The following is a 19,802-nucleotide window of genomic DNA, read 5'->3' as shown; positions in this document are numbered from 1 at the left end:
ATTACGATGCTATACTTCTGTATTGAACCAGGAACACGTTGCTGTATATGTGGAGTCATTGTAATGTCTATATCGATAGGTCATACACCTAAAACAATATCGATTATGTATTTCCCTCGTGCAGTTAACAGATGTAACAAATGCCGATCAATTATTAACGAACTCTGCCAGTCATCCGCCTATAAGGTATGTTGAATTATCTCCCCTTTGTATTGTCATATTTGGAAAATTTGCACAAATGGCGAAATCGTTGTGACCTTCTCTCACTGTTAGCAGGTTGTGTAGTGTGTATATGTAAACGGTACATTATCGTCCAAAGGCTTGCAGTGAAGTGTGAAAGGTTCGTGAAACGGTAGTGCTCATTATCGGCTTTTCCAATTAAGCCACAACCGACCGCTTCCGTGCTCGCTTTAACAGACAGAAGGACTCTGTATATAGGAACCCTTTCAAGCCTTCTGCGACCTGGGATAATGTACGTTGCCTTTAACCCTGTTAAAAAAAGACGGAAATTTATCCACATAGCCAAAGGCTGTACACATGGTCGACTAGACATCAATGGCTAGCTCATATACCGTATGAATATTTTGACCTGAGAAAATTCACAGACTAAGCTCTATTGTCTTTTGGAACAAAACAACGGAATACACCTCTATACCACGGACAGCATTTCACACAAGAAACCGAAGGTGTCACCAAACACGGAGACAGGAGCTTGACCTGACTTCGTGACGGCCCGCCCCACTCAAAGCGCTCACGTCACATCTCCGTCAACATTCTCAGCATACTTAACAATTATATTAGGACAGCATTATCTATTCCGTTGCTATTTTATTTACTTTACACGCCAGTTATATACACAACCGTAAATATATAACTGACATCACCTGGCTGGACCTAGATCTCTTCAATTAGATAGTTAGTTAGGATAATTTATGGAAGCCTTTTAAAATTAGGGCCATTTGGTTTTTTTGGTTTTTGTTGTTGTTGTTGTTGTTGTTGTTTTTCTATTGAAATTGTAAGATACTTAATTCAAATTTCCAGATAATAAGTTGAAATTTTAAGACTAACTTGAAATGTCAACGTATGTATCTTGAAATTTATACTAAGTTGAAAATCCAGATGCTATGTTGAAATTTCTAGATGCTATGTTGAAGTTTCAAATTACTACGTTGAAATTTCAAGATACATACTAAGTTGAAATTTCAAGACAATGATCTTGAAATTTTAAGCTTTTAACTTGAGATTTCAACGCATGAATCTTGAAATTTCAACTTTGTATCTTGAAATTTTAAAAGGCTTCCATATAATCCTTTGGAGCTCCCATTCCGAAAAATGCTCTGATCAAGACCCTCTTTCAAAACAACATTTTTTTTCGAATGACGTCAACAATGCCGTCCGGATGACGGAAACAACGCACTGGTGCACGAGTAGTGATATTTTCACTTGTGCACGCACGATTTTTATGAACTCGGTTATTTCTAACCCTGTGGGTAATAAAGGGAGATTATTATACGAGTATGTGTGTCATACTGATTTTACGAAACGAGTGTCAGAATTCTTGTATTTTCCGAGCGATAGCGAGGGTAATACATGCATTCTTACACGAGTTTCCATAAAATCAGTATGACACACATATAAGTATAATAACTTCTTTATTACCCATTATTTCTTAATCCTTTTGAGATCCCCTTCAGAAACATGCACTGATCACCACCGCTGCCCTAGAAAACCACGTTTTGTTGGATGACGTCAAGCATCAACAGCAATGACGTTATTTCTAGTGCGACGTCATTCCGACCTTTCGTCACAAGAGGATTCGAATGACGTCAACAATGCTTTTATTTGCCGATGACGGAAACAATACACTTGTGCGCGAAAAGTGATATTTGCACTTGTGCACATACTATTTTTATGAACTTGGTTATTTCCAACCCTATGGGTAATAAACAGATATGCATAATATATAATTTGCTATTGCAATTCAGTGCAATTTAACAACTGTAATGTAGTTTAGGCAGGGATGTGTATACATTCTGAACGCACGTAAATACAGATATTAAGGGCGCTTCCAGGTAATGGTGACTTTGCACATGCGTATCTGCAAGCTTGCGACCTCTGATATATAGCTAGCTTCGTGAAGAAGACCATATTGAAGACATAATGGAAAATATAACGGAGCACACAGCAACATAAACCGCGGGGCAAAAGAAAGTATACACTTGAACATTGGATTTGACCAAACAATTAACCGATATTTTTTAACAATTTTAACTTCCTTCAGCCATGCGTGTCCACTATTGAAAGAGTCTGACATCAAGATGTCTTACTTGCTTCAGTCATTCTAACTATAACCAGACCGTTATTCGATGTCCCGATCCCAAGTTGTAATTTGATGTCGCGGTATACTGTATTTTTAGAAGTTCGATGTCCGGTCGCATGTTTGTTGTTTGACGCCGCACTCAGCAATATTCCAGCTATATGACGGCGGTCTGTAAATAATCGAGTCTGGACCAGACAATCCAGTGATTGACATCATGAGCATCAATCCACGCACTTGGGAAACGATGACATGCATCAACCAAGTCAGCGAGCCTGACCACCCGATCCCGTTAGTCGCCACTTACGACAAGCATAGTCGCCTTTTACGGCAAGCATGGGTTGCTGAAGACTTATTCTACCCCGGATCTTCACGGGGCTAAAAGATGGTACTTGTTGTTACCCTGTCTGGCGCTCGGCATTGAGGGGCTAAAACAAAGACTGGTTGGCTCGGAATCAGTATATTGTGTCTGCTTGGGGTATTCCTGTTAAACTTCGGCATGGTATCTCATGGCTAGTACTATAAATCGGCATCAGTCCGACTTGTGCAATAATAATCTTGAACGCGACGTTAAACGCCATTTCACTTCTTTCAATCAGTACATACATGACGCAATGTCAAACAAATTCTTCTTTCTGCATACTTTCCCGTACATTTGGCCATCAGTATATGCATAATGGTCTTGTTTGTGTACAGGTCTTAAATGTTCGTATATTTTAGAAAATAAATACGATAAACACACATGTCAAATGCTTAGAATGTTATGTCAAGCTTTCATATAATGAATGCCATTGGCAACTTACACTGAGGAAAATATCATCTTAGACTTCTCAGTAAACGAGTGGACGTCGTACATCACACATGGCTTTGAGTGTAGACTCACATGTGATCTCTGAAGTGAAAATATTTTACAGAAAAAAAACTGTTGTTTAATTATCTAACTAAAATAAAATAAAAAGGATCCAAGAGATTTTCTTTGTTTCCAAAAGGTGCAGTAATCTAGACTTGCCAAATATTTTAGACTTGCATGGGCTGTATTGGGTATATTTGTTCTGGGTCAAAATGACAGACTACTTGGAGTGGGAAGAAATCAATAAGTAAACCAACACAAAGTGCTGTCCCAGCAAAACCCTCCGCCTGTGCATGAAGCGTGGCGATAATTATATAGTTAACTTACGGCATGACAGAACGCGTGGGGTCACATAGTACAGCGTTCATTGTCGACCCAGAGGAATCTTTGTCTCTGCGTGCATGCATGGCGACATGGCGCCTAGGGAAAGGGATGGTGCACCTGTTTATAGAGTTCTCCTATACCGGCTCCCATCGGCCCCATGCACTTTTATGGTGATTCGTCGCGAGGCTCTGCCTTGCATGCGAGCTTGCATTTCGAGAACGCCTTTTCACCAAAGCGGTAAACGTCTGAGACCTGCATCACTTCAGGTTTTCCCCATATTAAGCCGTCACGCCGTGATATAACTGGAATACTATTCAGTGCGGCTTTAAATCAAACCCACTCCTTTGAGAACGTCTAAAGTACCATACAAGTAAAATGTATGCATTTACAACATGGAGTCTCTAAAAGCGTTATAGTGTTCGTTTCTTTTGTTTATAACAAGTCTGATACAGAGTCCCAGGTATATTCCAGCATCATATAGATTCTACACAGAATCTGACAATGTTGCATATTTCGCGTCTACTCCGACATTTGGTCATGGTTATGAAGATGGGGTTTTTTAACGAACCCAGGCCAATAACGAGCCTGAAACAGCCAACCGTAGAATATTTCATATTTGGAACAGTCTACAATCAAATTTAATTCGAAGATGCATGCATTGATACCAGTTGCCATAGAATGTCCGAGAGGTACGTATCAAAGTCTATGAATGACTTTCCATTAACTATAGTAACTATAATGTGTATCTTTTATTACAACTGCGTTATAACAGACGTCCGCAGACACGTGCATTTATAGAAATATATTGAAGACATCGATTACATACACACGTTTCCATAGAAACCACCCTAATCTTTATTCCTTTGTGTGGTGTGGTTATATTGGACACGTTGCAGTGATGCTGACAACCAAATTGTTTCTCAGTCAGAAAACTGTAGAGTTTTAAATCCTTTATGCCTATTCGTGCACCAGAAAAACTATTCTCATTTTTAGAGACAAAACTTATATTGACTTTTGTGAAAATATATTGTGATAAAAATCGCACCTTGATTTTTTTTAAATTGAACACTTCACAGAGGTAAAAATTGAACACTCAAAGTTTTACTTGCAACGCAAGTATTCGCACACCAATATTTACATATCTTTAAAGCATTTTTATTAAGTTTTACTTCGTAGTGAACACTTATTATTGTTGATAATAGCTCTCTCTGTATGGCGCAACCTTTATAGAGCACATGTCTCATGTCGTTGCAGTGTATAATAAAGGTCAAATTGAATTTGCCAAAGAATAAAACTGTCGTATGGTCGCTTGCGCCAAAACGCAACGTTTATTGATCCCTGCCATGCAGGTATCATATTCTAGATTTGTCGCTGTCCACGAGCCGGGTGTCGGGCTACACCTGGTTGTCCAGTCCACGGCTATAGCTGGTCAATATATATTCCTGGGGTTGTCATTAATGCCTGATCATGCGCGCAGGATTGGATTGTATGGTTGACCACACAATGCAAACATAAACTGAGTTCGAATGTCAGACTGAGGTCGCTGGGGTTTGGATTTGTATACGGCCGTTGGCCAGTGTGTAACGTCAGTGTGCATACGGTATGTAATCTGCGATTAATTCTATTCTCATTTGCACTTTATATATGTGCTATTTCCATCAGAGTTGTGTCTTACATAGTTGACCTCCTACATGTAATATGTGACTTTACCACTTTACACGCATAATATATTATCTGCAGTACAATAAAATGCACTTATACAGATTACAAAAAAGCTCTCAAAGCCCAGAAGCGAAAAGAGATCAAGAAGTGACCTTTTCACGCACATTCACGATGTATAAAGGCGATGTTCCAAAACATGGAATGGAAAGCTTGTATCGGTTTTCGTCGGGAGTTTATTTCAATGACAAATTACAAAGTATAAACGCTTTATATTTACATTTTGTCCCAGAGATTTTACGACTGCTTCCGGTGGAACCGATTTTCCACGCACTCACGTCACGATTTAACGTCGCGTTCAAGATTATTGCACTGATATAGCGACGTGCAAACACGTGTGTGTGTGTGTGTGTGTGTGTGGATGCTTGTACTAAACCAGACTAATGCCAAGTTTAAAGTGCTAGCCAACTGAGATACCATGTCGCAGTTTAACATGAATACCCCACTCAGACGCTCAGACATACTGAATCCGAGCCGACCAGTCCCTGTTTTAGCACATTAATGCCAGTCGCAGGGTAACAACAAGTACCATCTTTTAACGTATTTCAGTATGACGCGCCCGGCGATTGAACAATCCCCGATCTTCCGCTTCCCGAGCAGACGTCCGTGAAGAATAAACCGCGAGGGACGCAGCTTACAAGATACGCACTCTAGTTAGTTATTCTCTCCGCAGAGTTTTATTGTACCATTAAACAACCCCACCAGCCCTGGTCGTTTATTTCTCAAATATGTTTTGGATGAAAGTGGTGCTGAAAAGTTATTGGTGGCACGATACCATCATTGGTACACCCTACCATCTTGCTTAACGCCGAAAACTTGCATCTATACTAAGGGTGTCTGTAAATAATCGAGTCTGGACCAGACAACCCAGTTATTGACATCATGAGCATCGATCCACAAATGGAAGTGCGATCCCCCCCCTGGAAACTGGAGTTTTATTGTCAGTCAACTCCCTTGCCTCGGGAAGATGGTATGATGCTGACAGACCAAGGATCTTAATGAGAGTGAGTATTGATTCGAACCCAGTACAATCGGATCCAGGCACGGCTAATGCATTGTGGAGTCTAAGGCTATACTTTGCCCCTTCAAAACAGTGGTAAACATCAAATCCAAATGATTGTAGACTATACTAGCTCACTGATATATACCATGCCGCAGGTTAACATGGATACTGACTCCGAGCCGACCAGTCCGACGAGCCCAATGCCGAGCGCCAGTCAGGGTGACAACGAGTACCATCTGTTAACGTCACTTGGTATGACGCTGCCGGGAATGGATCCACCGACCTTCAGCTCTCTGGGAAGACGGTTCATCCACTAGATCTCTGGGAAGACGGTTCATCCACTAGATCTCTGGGAAGACGGTTCATCCACTAGATCTCTAGGAAGAGGTTCATCCACTAGATCTCTGGGAAGACGGTTCATCCACTAGATCTCTGGGAAGACGGTTCATCCACTAGATCTCTGGGAAGACGGTTCATCCACTAGATCTCTGGGAAGACGGTTCATCCACTAGATCTCTGGGAAGGCGGTTCATCCACTAGATCACGGAGGCGGTCTCCATCTCAAAAGGGCAAGTTTATAAACTTGGGTGTAAGTTACGTGATTATCGTGAAATATGGTTGGTTTTGGTTCTTCGTGTGCAACTTGTACTTTGTACACAATCTCATTTTGTTAAACTGTCCATCATGTTCATGGTATATCACATTGTAACACATCAACATGTATTGGCAGTGTAATATTTAATATGAGTGACATTGGTTATTACTATTTTTCTGCAGGATTTTACGAGCGCTTCTATGCTTTTCGCATTCAGCTGAATCAAATGATGTGCAATACAATATTTAGTCTGTCTTACAGACCCTGATACAAATAAATATCAAATACAGCCCATGCAAGTCTATAATGTTTGGCAAGTCTAGATTACTGCAGTATCAGGATGAAGAGAATCACTGGGCTCCCTTTTTATTATATTTTATTAAGATAACTGAACAACTGTTTTTTTCTGTACGATATGTTCATTTCAGAGACTAGATGTTAGTCTATACAATATTGTACAAATCGAAAAATCACTTTGTTGGTTGTCTCGAACATGGAATAACTCGAACTTTTGCCCAAGTCCCCATGAGTTCCACACAACGAGGTTCGACTGTATATCTGACCTAACACGGTTTTCATCCTCATAGGACAGACCAGTGGAAACTTTAAAACAGCCTTCGTGTGTAGAATATCGGTTTTGTAAAACACTTCTGCTGGATTAAGATGAACATTTTTTATTCATCACGAGGTAACTGGAAGTGATCTTCCAGCAAATAATGGACTGTTTCACTTTCTTCTTCCTGTAACCTTTCATGTAAGTGTTCAATGGGTGGATTCACTTTTACTGAAAGTCAATTTTGACAAGTACGTACGATTTGGCTGCCTTTAAAATCTGTAAAGTTTGCAGTGTTTCGGCAATTGTTTGGATAACGTTTGTAATTTGTTTGTCAATACAGTTTTCAAGTTGATACTATATTTTACCCGACAGTTTATATATACATTTCACGAAATTTGAATAGAGTTTTAAACAGTTATTACGTATTGATTTATATTTTCATTCATACACTATTATTAGTACGATATAACAAGAGTGTTTACAAAAGGTTTGTATACTTTATTACGTTCCAAAGAGCATTCTCACAATAATCCATTTCATTGTAATTGTCAGAAATATTAGATCAAAACCAATGTCTTAAAAATATTTACACACATTTAACTATAGTCAGGGGGACACAAGCTAGGATATATTAAATAATCGAGTCTGGACCAGACAAACCATTCGTTGATAGCATGATCATTGATTCACGTTATTTAGTCCACGAGCTTTAAAGCGAAAAAAAAACAAAAACGCTTTTAAGCCCATGGGCTTAAATTAAATTGATTGATCTCTCTAACCGGGTATTCTTCAACATGCGTTGAAGTACGCTCCTATACGTATGGCCAATTGGCACCAATATTGCACCTCAGGCGAAGTTAGCTGTTTCCACATTTACAAGACACTTTGACCCCTAACATTGCTGAATACCCATTGCGACATTTCAAACGCATAAGGCTGACACACATAACTGCGTAATTGGTTTGTTGTTACTTGACAGCTATCATATGCTTTATGTTAACCGAAAGTATAGCTCAGGCTTTCCATTTGTGAGTATTGTTTCAATAACTTGGGACATTCGCTCTTCCTATCGCGCTTTTTTTCCTTTTCGTTTTAAACACTGGGCTTAAATTTGGATAAAATGTTGCTCAATTAGAATAGCGACATCCGTAATTTATTACAGGGCTTACAAACTTATAGTCGTAACCCTTGTCTGCCAACAGGTATCGATTGTATGTCATAGCATGTAAGACAAATGAAGTGCTATGCCCTAGAGGGTTAGGGATGACACCCTCTAAATTGCGAGGATCCATGCTCATGATGTTAATCACTGGATTGACTGGTCCAAACTCGATTATTTACACACATCCGTCATATGGCTGAAATTATTGCTGAGTGCGGCGTTCAACAAAACAAAATAAATAAACAAAACAGTTTTGAATGAAACCGCTCATATAACTTTCTGCCATATAGGCGACACGTTCAGGAAATAAGGAATATCAATGGATAACTATTATAAAAATGTACTAGATCTATTTTTTCTCCAATTTCTTTGAATATTAGGCAAGGCGAATGTAATAACATATATATTGTGGAGTAACATATATTTTCAAATATTAAATGCTATGATTCCAAAATCAAGTTGTATAAGCATTTGTAAAACTTTATCCACTACACGACATTTGTTAGCACGTGACCGGAAGTTCCGCACAGCTGACATCAAACGGAGACGTCGAGAACGCTGCCTGGATCGATCAGTCGAGCTACTTGCAGATGTCTTTGTCACCGATTTATTTCGAACCCGACAATGACGAAGCCTATGCTGCAAGCGAACTTCTTGAAGTTCCAAAGAAGAAAACAGCCAGGAGAAGCTTGGAGAGCCAGTTTGAAACTTGTTTCCAAGAAAAACCTGCCACACCACAGCAGGTAGTCGACTTGGAAGTTCAAGAACAACTTGAAGTCCATGTTCAATTACCAAAGGAAACAAGTGAGTCAAGGTCAAGTGATAAAGTACCTCATGAAAAGGACCGCGATGGCACGAACGAAATGCTGCCGACAAGACTTTTCCAGGAAATGCATTCTCAGGTAGATATTCAGGAAAATATGTCTCTGAAAGTTGTTTCACTAGATCTAAATACGTAACATAATCAACCACTTATTTGAATAAATGACACTTAGCCTAATAACATTTTCATCAGGACATTAACATGTTTATAAAATACCAGCTTATATAATGACCATTTTGGAAGAATATTCTAGATCCCCATACAGTTATCCCTTCTAGCAATACAAGAGCCAACTAAAATCGAAGTTTTGAAGTTGGGCTCCGTGACTTAGTTGATTGTACTTGTGTCTCATTGTACCATGATTGTGTGGGACGTTGCCCATAATATCAACCAATGGTTTCCAAAATTTCCCAGTGCACTATGTTTCTATTTATTGGATCAATAATAACTTGTAAATAAATCACAAAGTTGTCTGTCATTGGTAAAGATATTCGTGAAGTTTAGCTTGATGTAAGCAAACTCTATCATACTCACAACTGTTACCTTTAGTACAGAAATGAAAGTGAATGTATTCTAGGAAATTCCTACAATTTATCTAGAAATGTTGCTCTGCACATGGAACTTTTATATATTCTGGCAAATTCGCTGTGGTTTGTCTGGTCCAATTTTTTTACAGGCTGCCAAGATAGACCTTGAATATAGGGAACTGAGGCTACTAACTCAATCCAAGATAACAAGATGGCTCGAAAAGTATAAATAAGACTGGAAAAGTAATTCTTACCCAATGTGCCCAGACAGCTCAATTTTTCGTGTATGCATGTCTTTCTAAATAAATAAACACTCAACTTTTCATATGCACTTCAGTCTTCTATCGATGTTCCAGGTACTACCAGCAACAAGCACTGAGAGTATAAGTAGTGCAGTTTCTTACAGACAAAAAAGTAAATCACCAACTAGAACCCCAAGCTTCTGTGCGGCCATCTCTGCGTCCCTCATGTCACTCGATGAAGAAATGAGAAAGAAGGAGGCTGAGATGCTGGCATCAAGAAGCAAAATGTTGAAAATAAAGTCAAGTACACCAAAAAGCATAGCCTGTCTTCCTCCATCACCCCAGGTTCCCAACCAGACCAGCACCCCAGCTCCAGATCAGATCATTGCCATGTCAACATCCCAATGCAATACAATTGAAAGGTACATAGAGACTCTTTCCAGAGTTTTTTGTTATCCAATAAATCAACAAAAGTTGGTTCTGGTAGCAAAACATTAAAGTTTCTGGGTATGAGTTCTGCTATAAAATCGAGGAATGTTGACATACTTTGTATCGAACACGTTAAATGATATGATACTCGAGTGAGTTAATAAAAAATATAAATTCGGTGACATGTTGATTTTGTAACCAATCTTGAAATTATTATGGTGTATCTCGTGACAAGAAATCATTAATATGAAACTTGTGCAGCCCTTCTATAGAGATGTGGCCCAGTTGTATAAGGGACACTTTAATTGGCTGTGCAGTGTTGTGTGCCTTACGCATACCTTAGGATCCTCAGATCATGGGTTCGAGTTATGATAATTGTTTTGTAAGCACCATACACAGGTTTGTCGTTTTTACCCATGGGGTAAATGTCTTAGACCTGCATCACTTCAGGATTTCGTCCCAGTTAAATGCTATGTTGTAACTGAAATTGTATTCAAATTGGCATTAAAGCCTACTTGCTCAAACACTGGAAGAAAAGTGGCCAAAACTGTATGGGCCTTGAGTAGACAAGGCAATTCAAATGTGCGTTTGTTTGTCAGTTTTACACGTCATTCAGTGATATTCAAACTTCATGACACTGACATCAATAAATAATAAGTAAACAAGTCTGGACCAGAAAGTCCAGTTACTAATATAATGAGCAACGATCTACACAATAACACACAAGACACTAAGTCATCCAATCTGACCACCCAATCACTTTAGTTGCCTCTTGAGACTAGCATAGGTTGCTGGGGACCAGTTCTATCCTAGAATCCAAACAGGTTTCAATTTTGATGCTGCCTGGTACAAAAATATTGTCAGGTATTTGGTACACAATCAGGATGAGGGATAAACAAACATTTTTTCAGTGGCACAGTTATATATATATATAACATTTAAATTAAATTTAGAGCTAGAATAAATCTGTTATACTACCTCTAATTTAAAAACACAGTAAGTTTATCTCCTAATTACACTCCTAGTTGTAAAAAATGAAAGTAATATATATATATGTGTTTTTAAATTAGAGGTAGTATTACAGATTTATTCTAGCTCTAAATTTAATTTAAATGTTAGATTTAGAGCTGGTATAAATTTGTTTACCATGAATTTCAAAACAAAGTAGGTGTATCTCCATTCTACCACAATCTCATTAAAATCAGATCTTAGTTCTCGCTACCACTAAACAAAGATCTGAGGACATCCAATTAGGGGTCACGTCTAAACGACCTTTCATCCGACCATTCAGAGCGTTGCTTACGAGATCATGAAAGTGACAGCCCGAATGTGATTCTAATCATGCAACCTCGAAAACTTTAACACGGGGTATTCTGAACGATAGCTTAACGACTGAATCCATACAGTCTAGACCATCAATTAGCCATTCCAGAATGTTCTTTTGTTCAGGTTTCCTATTTCTTATCGACAACTTGTCAAAATATGTTTCAAAGCGTTGTCGCCAATTTGAAATTAGTGCCGTAAAGCACAAGAAAGCTGCCTTCTGATTGGCTAATGATGACTTCTTGTCAGCTATTCCATTGGTCGGTCAAAGTTCGAGCAGGGTCGGTCTGACGTGACCCGTAATGGGATGTCCTCAGATCTTTGTTTTGCGGTAGCGAGAAATAAGATCTGATTTTAATGAGATTGATTCTACCATGACCATTTTATTAACAAATTTAGTTGCAACTCTTTCACAGCTGAGAATCAAGTACTTACTCAAGTCAAGGTAGAATGATGATTTATTATAAGGTTGTAATTTGATGTCGCATTAACAAAACTTGTGATGACATGAAGCTGTATTCCATAATGTGAGGGCAAGAAAAGCTAATTGTAATCAAATTTTCAGAGCGTTGCTTACGAGATCATGAAAGTGACAGCCCGAATGTGATTCTAATCATGCAACCTCGAAAACTTTAACACGGGGTATTCTGAACGATAGCTTAACGACTGAATCCATACAGTCTAGACCATCAATTAGCCATTCCAGAATGTTCTTTTGTTCAGGTTTCCTATTTCTTATCGACAACTTGTCAAAATATGTTTCAAAGCGTTGTCGCCAATTTGAAATTAGTGCCGTAAAGCACAAGAAAGCTGCCTTCTGATTGGCTAATGATGACTTCTTGTCAGCTATTCCATTGGTCGGTCAAAGTTCGAGCAGGGTCGGTCTGACGTGACCCGTAATGGGATGTCCTCAGATCTTTGTTTTGCGGTAGCGAGAAATAAGATCTGATTTTAATGAGATTGATTCTACCATGACCATTTTATTAACAAATTTAGTTGCAACTCTTTCACAGCTGAGAATCAAGTACTTACTCAAGTCAAGGTAGAATGATGATTTATTATAAGGTTGTAATTTGATGTCGCATTAACAAAACTTGTGATGACATGAAGCTGTATTCCATAATGTGAGGGCAAGAAAAGCTAATTGTAATCAAATTTACAATTCTAGTAATTGCACCGAATAAATGATATTAACAATTCCAATTTTTGCCTCAAACACATGACCTATTTACATATACAGGCACTGTTGTATATTACTTCATGACATCACAATAGCCCTGTGAACATCCAGGTTAGCACTGGTCTTCAGCAACCCATGCTTGTTGTCAGATGAGATTAACGGGATCAGGTGATCTCCCTTTTGGTTGATGTATGTCATCGTAGCCCAATTGCATTGATCAATGCTCATGATGTCAATCACTAGATTGTCTTGTCCAGACTCGATTATTTACAGACCTGCTGACGTAAAGTTGGAATATTGCTGAGTGCATGTATGGTCTCTGCTTACAGGTATTATTGGACAATTGAAGCAATTGACCAATTCTTTGGGAATTATTGATATTCTATTCACTAACACTTTGAAATATCTCCCCCCCCCCCCCCCCCCCCCCCCCCTATCATAGTGTAGATACAAGTAGTGTCTCATTGAATATTTCTGTGTTCCAGTGATTCTGTATTGTGTCGCATCTGCCATGATGGAGACAGCAGTGAAGAACTTGTCTCTCCTTGCTATTGTACTGGTAGCGTGGGAGCTCTCCATTTGACCTGCCTAGAACGGTGGCTGGGTACCTCTAACACAACCAGATGTGAGATATGTAAATATGAGTTCAAAGTGGAAAGGAAACCAAGACCAATTATAGAAGTAAGTTTGAAGTTTACTTTTTACTATGACATTTGATGCACCATTATTTCTCCTATGGTGGGATAGTAAATACACTGGTCCAGCAGAAAATCATAGTTCAATACACTGCTTGATCAGTAAATATATATATGTGTTTGATACATTAGATATTCAGACCAATGAAGATCTCGGGCAGAAAAGGTATTCATCAACCCATGCTTTCCGTAAACAGTGACTATGCTTGTCATAAGAGGCGACAAACGGGATTGGGTAGTCAGGCTTGCTGACTTGGTTGATGCATGTCATCGTATCCCTATTGCATGGATCGATGCTAATGATGTCAATCACTGGATTGTCTGGTTCAGACTCGATTATTTACAGACCGCCGTCTTATAGCTGGAATATTGCTGAGTGCAGCGTTAAACAACAAACAAAACAAAACAAACATTAGATATTCATTTCTTTTTATAATAATTCCTCACTATATGACAGAGATATTGCTGATGAGAAGGTAAACTCACTCATTTTGTTAATAATTTGCAGGAATATTTCCAGGGTTACATGTTTCATTTTAGCTGATTTTCATTGATGATCTGGAATAAAAGTTTCTGTTAAGGATAACCATGATGATAACTGTCAACTTGCAACTGAGTCGCTGGTTTCTGTGTTGATTCCTCATTGACTCCGATGTCATGAGATGTTCTTAGTTCAGCAGAATGAATCTTTGGTTTCAGTTTCTGCGACACAATGCCTCTGCATCAGATAGGAAGAACCTAGCATGTGACTTAGTGTGCTTCATTGTGCTCACACCACTGACTGTGTGCAGTGCCTTTCTGTGTTTGATGGGGGTACATCACTACTCCCAGTTGAGTGGGAAGTGGGAAGTTCCTGGTCTAGCCTCACTGACTGCCTGTCTTCTCACAGTTTATACTATCTGGTGCTGTGTAAGTATGTTTGCCATCACATCCTTCAATCATGTCTAATAGTTACTTCTGTACCAAATACAGTGAGCCCTTGGTATACCCTTGTTGTCAGGGTCCATGATCCTGACCGTGTGTTCTAGGAAAACGTGTTATACAGATATTCCTTGCTGATGATCAACACATTATGTAATGACGGTTAATTATCCCCCGCCCTAACGAAGTTGGCGGGGGATATAGAAATGGGTTCCGTGCGTGTGTGCGTCCCGAAATCGTTTCTGGAGCATAACTCAGAAATATTTCTCTACGAAACTTTGCATGTCTATCAGACTCATGCTGAACTGGTGCCTTTTGCTATTTAGAAATGTTATTAATTTTTATTTTTTACGTTTCCATGGCAACAAGTTGGACTTAGGTTCTATAAGGGTGCTGTTCGTTTCCGGAGCATAACTCAAAAACCGTTAAATAATTTCTTACAAAACTTTGCATGTTTACCAGACACATACTGAACTGGTGCCTTTTGCTATTTAGGAGTTTTATAAATTTTTATGTTTTACGTTTCCATGGCAACAAGTTGTACTTAGGTTCTATAAGGGTGGTGTTCGTTTCCGGAGCATAACTCAAAAACTGTTAAATACTTTCTTACAAAACTTTGCATGTCTACTAGGCACATACTGAACTGGTGCCTTTTGCTATTAAGGAGTTTTATAAATGTTTATTTTAGAATTTCCATTGCAGCTATTTTGACAAGGCCTAAGAGAAATGTTGGGTCAGTTACCTGGTTTTGGACCATAACGTGTTAAAATGACAGGGGATATAGATGACTTTGTCGACTATACACTTGTTAACACATGTGTTTGTATTGAATGAATGAGGGGCAGCTAAATAATACAAGGGTTTAACGTCACATATGATGATCTGTATCACCATCCTCCTCCACCCTATCACCAGAGGCTAGGCTACTATGGTTGTTATAAATAGTCACCACAGTTCCCTCCACACCACCAGCTGCTCCATTATCACCGGTAATGTCACCACCTTCCACTTCCACTGCCATTTTGGATGACAAGTCCGAACCGGAGAAGAGAAGGATTTGGTACTTCTGGATCAAGAGGACCACTTAATTGGGGTGGCGGACATCCTCGGATTGGAGCAACCTAACCTCAAGAAGCAGGGCAGAGCAGCCGAGCTTCAACAAATTCAAATTTTTGGACTCGTGTTTGAGAACCTGTACATGGGACATCCTTGTTGCATATTGTCACATTATTACAAAATTGGCATCTTATGGGTATGGTATATTAGAAGAATTCCAATAAGATGCACATGATTCATGACCTTCAAGTCTTCACCCAACCCTTACCACGGCCTTCAACATACCTAAGAGTGTTGTCCCTAGATCAAACTATCTGCTCTGTGGATTTCATTGCAACCCTGGACATGCAAGATAGACAATTGTGTCTTCAACGAGCAAGATCACCAGGTTCTAGACCAACACATCAGTCCTTGGATGTTTGCTCAACCTGGCGAAATCTGACCTGATCCAATCTCTTGCTCCTGTTCATAGGCCTGTTCAACACTGGCAAGGGCCTCCTACTGCCTCTAGTGGACAGACAGCAGAAGATACAATTGTTAATCCAGGAGGCTCTCAGGATATTTCTCTCCATTACTGTCAGTGCCTGCTCGGATTTATTATGTCGACACAGGATGCAACAAGGGGAGGACACCTTCAGCTTCAACCTCTGCAAACCTGATATTCCCATGGCCAGACAGACCTGCCTGACATGGTGGACGATACCTGTTGAACATCTGTGACAGGGGAGGGTGCTCACAAGGGCCGGCCACCTCTCAGTTTCAGATGTGTGGTCAGAAGGTCAGGCAAGACTGCACATCAACTAGACTTCTTGGAAGTGATCTCCATGCATACCCCTTTCCATCTCTAGCATTGCCACCCAAAAGCCACCCACTGCAAAAGCTGCAGGAGATGAGAAGATCCAACTGCTTTTGTTAGTGCCCAAGAGACTGTGGTTCCAAGAACTAAAAAACTCACAGGAAACCCAGTCATTGAGCTTCCACCATTCAGGTCCAGGAAGATCAGCACAGAGATGATAGCCATGATGACAAGCTTCAGACTCGAAGAGAGAAGAAGTAGAATCACTTCAGCTTCTTGGGGTAGTCATACCAATAAACCAGCAGACTTGCAGTTTTTTACCCAACATATTGTCTTTCTCATAGCCTTGGCTACAGCAGCTCGTACTGGAGATATCAACTAATATAAATACACAGATAAAGTTTGACAGGGTATCAGCACCAAAGTTCAAATGGGCCTGATGTTGGATATTTTGCCCAAAACCAACACAAAGGGAGGAAGAACAAAGTTTCACAATATCACTGTAGTTGGCTTTTGTTGGGAAAAAAGCTATTTATTTCACATCTTCACTACATATAACAGACTACTTCACTGAATAAATTTCAGCAGCAGTACAATTTTCTCTTAATAAGGTTTTGTTTTGTGAAGTTAATGTGAAGTTTACACAATACCCGACTTTTCCACGTGACAAGAGGTCACAATACTGCGAAATTGACGTTCATAAGTGTATGAAGGACACAATTGGACGTTTTTAAGTTTTTCATGAGACCGTGTTCTTGAAATGACATAAACACTGACGGACTACTTCCACATTACTAAAGAGGAACCCCTGGGAATTCCCTAGCGCGAATACATACTTTTTGATCATTTAGACTTGAACTCAACGTTTTAGTTTACATTGAGAAACGTCTGTGAGTTTGACTGCATGATCATTCACGAATATCCTCGCTAATGAAACCTAATGAACAAAACGAAGAAATGCACATCCAAACTATCGCAGTATCAACTCGATCCGTGTCTAGACTGACAATGGCAGTCTACAGCAGTATATGAGGTGACCTAAGAGCTTATTTGACACATCTTTAACACCTTTCAATGATCGGCCAATTGATCAATGATGATTAAAACATGTAACTGCCACAGGTTCATAAACAACTTCCGAAATCTCTCCCGTCACGTTTCTCATGTCGGCCATTTTGATGTGTTGTACTTGATGTACATGTATTGTGACAAGCTGTCATTGTGACCAACTTACTGAGGTAGTTCTTAACAGATCTTTCTCATCTAATGGTGATATTATTTGAATACATGCGTTGTGTATACATACGATCATGTCACCTCTCTGTTTGTGGAACTATTTTATTCCGCGATACAGCTGGTTGTTGTATGGCTGTCAGTGTAAACATGAAGTCACATGTACTAAATAAAATTGTGCATAGATGTAGGCCTACATTGTGATAGAATATTATTTCTTAAATATCTACAACTTGCCCATTTCAGGTTGCTGTTAAACACCACGTCCAAGTTGTGACAGACTGGCGAAAGAAGAACCAGATTATCAAGATCATCTATCTGTCTCCCACCAAAGGAAAGGCAGTGTTGCACACGGAGACTGTCTGTGATGTCAACAACAATGCCAGGTCTCCAGCACACACACAGATATCCCACAGTGCCAACACACCTCGCAGCTCCCAGTGTGGGGGAGAAGTCGCCCGGGACACTCCCAAGTCCTACAACACTGCTATGTTGAAACCTATTCTGAAATACTCTGTTAATCTCCAAGCTTACAGTCATCCCTCTGGACTAGACACAACTGGTACATCTGTATCTCACACCATCTTGTGGGGGGGACCCGATTTATCGGAATGTAGTTCTAACCCCATCATGATAACACGAGCTACTAGTTCACAAATGATGGCTGTTTTGGGCAAGGAGACCTATGTTTAGGTAATGTTAAACTGATTGTACATTATGTGCACTCAGAAACAAAGAGCAGAAATATATTATGAAATATTTATTAATCACCAAAATGTTATTGAAATTATATGTATCACAAGACAGTTGCATGTTCCAAATTGTACCCTGATTTGTCGAAATAACTATGTTTTTACCATGCTTAAGCCAAGTCTGACATTGAGAGAGTTGTAATATTAAGACCTTGTCAACTCATTAACATATAAACAGTGATACATTGTGATTGTAAATATTTGGACATTTACTTTTCTCATTCGATTTGTTTCTGCAAATGCAGTAGCAGCGTTCTCACAATCCATTTAAACATATTTTTCTCACTTGTGGCATATACGTGCACATTTGTATAGCCTGGTAGAAAGTTGTACATAGGTCTGGTTGATTGACAGTGTTACAAGTCCAGTTGAGATGGCTGCCTGTTGTAAGGGAATGTCATCTCTTCAAGTTTCATATTTCCACATCTTTTTACAAGATGATGTTTCTTTTCATTGCGCATTCCAGACACCACAGGTCCACATCATCATTACTGGATCTATAGTCTCATCGAATTTGGACGCTAAACTTGACATTGTATCCTCCTGCAACATAGTCTGTGATACAGTTTTGCAATCCTGATAAACATTCTAAATCTGTGATACGTTTTTTTTTACATATATCGTTTCACATACTCTTGAAAACTGTGTAATTTGTATTTGTTTCAACATATGTTTACAATTGTTGTTCAAATCCACAGTTAAAAAGACAATAAACTTGTTGAGCCTTATTTTATTTCCTGTTTGAATTATCAGTGCTGCTATTCTGGTATTCACCAAATACTTGTTGTTTCACATTGCAGGAACACTTTATACTATGTACTCGGGTACTTTTAAGTGCACTTAAAGGCGACTTTGCTTATCATAAGAGGCAACTAACGGGATCCTGTGGGCAGGCTCACTGACTTGGTTGACATATGTTATCGTATCCCAATTGTGTGGATCGATGCTCATGATGTCAATCACTGGTCCAGACTCAATTATTTACAGACCGCTGTCATATAGGTGGAATATTGCTGAGTGTGGCGTTAAACAACAAACAAACAATCAATCATCAAAACTACCCCTGTGCATGTAAATGTACCCTGCAATAACTTTTCATGAGATTTTGATTACATCACCGGTACCATTCACAACATTGGTAAAAGAAGAGTTTTTACTGACTCTTCATAATCTATAGTCTGCAAGAAAGTGAAAGATAACGATCTAGGCCTCGTGTAGCTGGCACTGGGCCTAGACAACTAGATGGTGGTCACACGGACCCCTGTATGAGAATGGAAACATTTAAGAGTGTAGGGGTAG

General features: G+C 39.3%; 1 protein-coding gene across 1 annotated transcript; it reads left to right on the top strand.

The window, feature by feature from the left end:
- Positions 1-8,742: 8,742 nt before the first annotated feature.
- On the top strand, positions 8,743-19,231 carry LOC124136899 (E3 ubiquitin-protein ligase MARCHF1-like). The gene is made up of 5 exons (XM_046502942.2): positions 8,743-9,428; positions 10,233-10,540; positions 13,536-13,731; positions 14,445-14,654; positions 17,998-19,231. The coding sequence occupies exons 1-5, from the start codon at positions 9,117-9,119 to the stop codon at positions 18,442-18,444; spliced, it is 1,473 nt and encodes a 490-aa protein (XP_046358898.1). The 5' UTR covers positions 8,743-9,116; the 3' UTR covers positions 18,445-19,231.
- Positions 19,232-19,802: the final 571 nt, after the last annotated feature.

Source organism: Haliotis rufescens, unplaced genomic scaffold (genome assembly GCF_023055435.1).
Source record: "Haliotis rufescens isolate VD_foot unplaced genomic scaffold, xgHalRufe1.0.p SCAF_1, whole genome shotgun sequence".
Lineage (NCBI taxonomy): Eukaryota > Metazoa > Mollusca > Gastropoda > Lepetellida > Haliotidae > Haliotis > Haliotis rufescens.
This window is presented reverse-complemented; position numbering and strand designations above follow the sequence as displayed.

What these genes read in the sequence shown, in the direction of transcription:
- LOC124136899 (XM_046502942.2), top strand. Translation starts at nt 9,117, where the DNA reads ATGTCTTTGTCACCGATTTATTTCGAACCCGACAATGACGAAGCCTAT. An exon ending in CAATGCAATACAATTGAAAG is followed by an intron (nt 10,541 to 13,535) that starts GTACATAGAGAC and finishes TCTGTGTTCCAG; the next exon opens with TGATTCTGTATTGTGTCGCA. An exon ending in AACCAAGACCAATTATAGAA is followed by an intron (nt 13,732 to 14,444) that starts GTAAGTTTGAAG and finishes CTTTGGTTTCAG; the next exon opens with TTTCTGCGACACAATGCCTC.